At 41.2% G+C, this 4,984-nt stretch overlaps 1 protein-coding gene across 1 annotated transcript; it reads left to right on the forward strand.

The window, feature by feature from the left end:
• The first annotated feature begins 683 nt into the window (after nt 1–683).
• Nucleotides 684–4,714, forward strand: dlx4b (distal-less homeobox 4b). The gene is made up of 3 exons (XM_040023291.1): nt 684–1,292; nt 2,271–2,464; nt 3,878–4,714. Exons 1-3 carry the CDS (start codon nt 971–973, stop codon nt 4,133–4,135), a joined length of 774 nt encoding a protein of 257 aa, XP_039879225.1. The 5' UTR covers nt 684–970; the 3' UTR covers nt 4,136–4,714.
• Nucleotides 4,715–4,984: the final 270 nt, after the last annotated feature.

The raw sequence follows: 4,984 nt of genomic DNA on the forward strand, positions 1-4,984 counted from the left end.
CCATTTATTAAGATTTTTTAAGTGTTTGTTGCAATATCAAAGAAGTGAAGTTCCAAATACTGGAAAATGTCACTACTATATTTTTTTAATTCTTTTTTTCTGGCAGCCCAGTGCAGGAATGTCGTTGAGTACACTGCTGAAATTTAGAAATTAAATTTTTGTCGCAGATTTGATGCAGGAAGAATTTATTAGAAACTTCGTTTGCCTTAATTTCGATTATTAAAACCAGAATAAAAACATTGGAGCTTTGGGGAAAAAACAGCGTTCACAATTCCGACCTTAATCGTGATCATTAACGCCACATAAGAATGAGCAAAACTTAGCATGATGTTTTTCTGCTGGTTACTAAATTGCTTACACCCCCGAATGAGTCCGATTCGTTCTGTAAAAGAGCGTCGGGCACATGGAAACACACAAACACATATTATTCAATAAATAAAGTCAAATAAATTTAGTTTGGCTCGTTTTTCCTCTCTTTTTCAAATTCTCAAAATGAGATTATTGTCCTGGGAGTTGTTGTTTATATTGCTTAATGGAGAAAGGAATAAATAGTAATTATATTTATTTGCTAATCTATGGAAGGAGGTGCCTCTGGGCTGCAGAGCTGCATCCTGTATAGGTCTATCATATGTTAATGAAGTTAATGGCGGAGCTTCAGTGACAGCTGGCTGCCGAAGACCAATCAGAGCGCTCGTAGATGGAAGCCAGTGTGAGTTTGAGGTTCTGCAGGCAGGAGGTGTTTGAAGAACCATGTGAGCTCTGTTCGTGATGTAAAGACGGATCCTTTCGCTTTTATTTGATTTTTTGACTCCCCGACAGTTATGAGCATGCACCCCGCAACTTGTAACCACTGGGGGCTCTTTTCTCGCTGATGATCCGTTGGAGTTACGCGTGGATTTCCTCCAGGCTGTCCGACAGAACTCATGAAACCCTCTTCAGAGCGACGGTTTGTGGACTTGCGCATTAGCTAATGATGTCTGTGGGTTTTATCCCTGACAGTCTGAATGGCTCAGATCCCTCCAAGTCGGCCTTTCTAGAATTCGGACACGGACACTCGACGCACCAGCAGCACTCCTCCGGACTCTCTCACGTTTATCCGGTTCACGGCTTGCAAGCTGCTGGCCATTCCCAGCACGAAAGCCCTTTTCCTGGTACCGCGTCCTATGGCCGCTCTTTGGGCTACGCCTACCCCGGCACGGTGAACACTCATCCCCCGTCCGCTTACATGCCCTACCAACACAGCAATCACAGCAACAGCAACAGTGTGACCCACAGCAGATTAGAGCACACAGGTACGTGAGAAAGTCACTGAACTGTTGTATATCATTAACGGCCATAAACTGATATGCCTTAAGTCTATTTGCGCACATGGCAAGGGAGAGGGGGGGGGGGAGCGCATTTAGATGTGTAGTGAGTTGATAAAATACATATATATATATATATATATATATATATATATATATATATATATATATATATATATATATATATATATATATATGAGTTTATATATATATATATATATATATGAGTTTATATATATATTTTTTTCTTTTTTTCTTTTTTTTTTCATTGCAAAGATTTACTAAAAAAATAATTTTAGTGGAGGTACGTTCACATTGGGGTATTTTTATTATTATTAATGCAGAAATAATAAAGGATTAAGTCTCGGTAGGGTGTTCTTTCTTTGCCTTGTTATATAAGAAAGATATGCAGTCGCATTAAATATTAATTATTATATTAATAATATTCTCTGAGTATGGTCTGGGCCTACCACAGGTACCCCTATTGTTAATGCACATTAACCCAGTGGTGTCGGAATAAAACCGTCCTTTCATCCTTGTGTGTGTGATCATTTGCTGCGTGTGTTGTTGGCATTAGGGCCTTCTGATCCAGAAAGCTTAGAAGTGTAAACATTGCCACGTGAAGCTCACACTAAAATGTTCCGTCCAGATTAAGGTAGAATTTGGGAGCATTAGATTAATATCTGATGCTCAAATATAATTCGTTTCAGGCCCTGGCGTTTTGTGTTGGCGTCCAGGGCCTATCAGATGCAGTATCCGGGGACTACAATTTGTATGCATTAAGGCTGTAAAACCGAACTACTCCTCTGGTCTTCGTGTTGTTTGAAACTGTAGGTTTTGCTCAGAGACCACGTTCAAAGCTTGTCCAATGGGACTTTTACGCTTTGGTTTGACGGATATGATGAAAACTCATAAATCGGACGTCTTCTTCTGCTCAAACTCTGTGCTCTGTGTTTCATCTTCAAGACCACGACAAGTCCGCTGTGATTGAAGGCAGAGACATTCGTCTAAATGGAAAAGGGAAGAAAATTCGCAAGCCTCGGACCATCTACTCCAGTCTGCAGCTGCAGGCTCTGCACCAGCGCTTCCAGCAGACACAGTATCTGGCCTTACCGGAGCGCGCAGACCTTGCGGCAAAGTTGGGGCTCACACAAACTCAGGTAGGCCTTAAACGCATCACTTTGCGATGCTCTCTATCGTTTATGCACTATATTAACTAATAACCGGATTATTTAGGAAGATGTAGTGAAAGCTAGAAATAGTCAATATGTTATGGTTAAAATGACTCCCTTACAAAATTTCCACTCCTTGTATAGACTAATAATTTATATACAACAATTTTGAATCAGTGTGACTCATGGTAGACTGAATAAAATATATGTATTAGTGAAAGAGGATAGTGTTGGATATTATTGAAAAGAAATACTTGCAGCATTATCGAGGATCACAGCAATTTCATACCCCTATCCCTTAATGCATTCCTTATTTACTTAATTTCTGGCTGTATCTCTTTTGTCATTTGCGGTCCTTGAAGTGTTTTTGTGATCAGTGGCTGCAGTAGGAACAAAATTACCAAAAGGAGGAAAAAATATATGCAAAAGCAGTGGTTGGCAGATGTTTTGCAGTAGTTTATTATAGAGCATTAAACCAGCCCCTAACAATGAGATATGCTTGTATTTATTCGTTTTTACGTACTTTTTTACGGTGTAGTTGTAAGTCTTTCAGTACCTATAGGCCACACAAGCACACATGCACACGCACTATAATAATTACACGCGTTTCCAAGACAAACAGGTGCACGTGTCAACTGACCCCCTCGGATGGGACAAAAATGAGACCTTTGGATCACTTTTTTTGTTTCAGTTGAGTTCTAAAGTTAAACGATTAAGTCGTCAGAGTTTTAAAATAGAAGGTAAACAATATTATGAAATCCACCCTGTCATCTCAGCCGCCTCCTGCACTTTATTCTTAATCCCTGAACACTTCTCCCGACAATTATCTCCCAGTTGTTCTGCCATTCGTGTGGTTGTTGGTGCTGTTGTTGTTGCCTAGATATCCAGCGGGCTCTTTGGTGCTTTCTTTTTCTTTAAATGAATATTCACACCATTGTTCTCGGGTATAAAAATAGCCACCATGAACTGAACCCACAAACATTTTCGCTGACCTATCACGGCGCGTTTGGAGCCGCTTTTATTTCACAATTCTTTCAGTCCCGGCTTGTTGCTGTCACACTCATGCATCACTAGACTTATAAAACAGCGAACAATAAAAGGGCTTAGCTTTAATGGGTAACAAGTGGCACTCATCTGCAAGGCTGAATAGCTAACTGTGCGCCAAGATTAGGCCTGGGACTTGCAAAAACAACCCCAAAAGATGAGTTATTATGAGTTTTACTTTCTTTATTGCTCACAGTGTTCCCTTCGGGGTAGTTTATGATGAAAAGAGCACCGAGTTTAATGCGGGGGAAATATGCTAATAAAAAGAAAACGACAATGAGATTTCTTTTATATTGCTGCTGATTGTTAACTGCAGTGACAATTATGCCCATTTTCTCTTTTGTTCTCCCACTTTAGGTGAAAATATGGTTTCAAAATAAGCGCTCCAAGTACAAAAAGATCATGAAGCATGGCAGCGGATCAGAGGGAGAACATCTCCACGGCACCAGCTCCATCTCTCCCTGCTCGCCCGCATTGCCCCAGCTATGGGAGGTCTCTATGGCGAACAAAGGAGCCCCGGTCCATCCGAGCAGTTACATGAACACTTTCGGTCATTGGTATCCGAATCATCACTCTCATCATCAGGACGCGATGCACAGGCCTCAGATGATGTGAGTGGACAGTTTTTGGACACTTGAGTCCATCGGGCTGCACTGAACTTGCTGGTGCCTCCAGAGGCCTCCTCTCAGAACTAAGAGTTTAGGAGACCTTGTTTATATTCACTGTATTTTGTGTGTGTTTTGAATTTTAAAATTCTCACTACAAGAAATATTCAGGCATCAAAGAAAAAAAAAGGGGGGGGGGGGGCGTTATATCACTGCAAGCTCTTGTTGCAGGGTCTGACATCAGTGAAACGTGGGTTTGTGTGTGCAGTTTAAAAGACATTCTGGATAAAAGGCCTTTTTTTCAAATATACTGTGTCCATGCGTCTGCTTTATTAGCCAGCAGTTAACCAGCTGTCACTTTATTGTCACTAAATGTCTTTGCTTAGGTTTCTTTATCTTCCCCTCACTTTCAGGTAATTTCAAAAGAAAGATGGAATTGCCGGTTCCTTAAAGAAGCCTGGATTAATAACAACCGGTGCTATGAGACACTGACAAACACAAGCTTAAACTCTTCAGAGCTTTCTGAGCACTGCACAGCTCGGCCTGTGATAATGCCGTGCGAGAATAAAAGCTGTCTTTTGTCCATCAACACTCCTGAACTGCGATTCACAAAAACCTGCGACCCTGCTTGAATTTCGACAGCCATTGTCAAAACACCTGGGGATTGATTTCTGTTAGACAAAAAGCAAATATCGGCCCTGGTATCTTTTTTCGGTTTCGTAGGCTGTTTTGGTTTTACCGTTTGAGTATGACTGGGCTCGATATAAATCGAAAGGAAGGCTGTTCCCTTACAGGAAAGCAGTTGTTTCCAGCTGAGACAAAAAAGAGAGGGTGGGATCCGAGTGGCCACCTTTACGCA

The sequence above is a fragment of the Simochromis diagramma genome, unplaced genomic scaffold (genome assembly GCF_900408965.1).
Source record: "Simochromis diagramma unplaced genomic scaffold, fSimDia1.1 OVJJ01000208.1, whole genome shotgun sequence".
NCBI lineage: Eukaryota > Metazoa > Chordata > Actinopteri > Cichliformes > Cichlidae > Simochromis > Simochromis diagramma.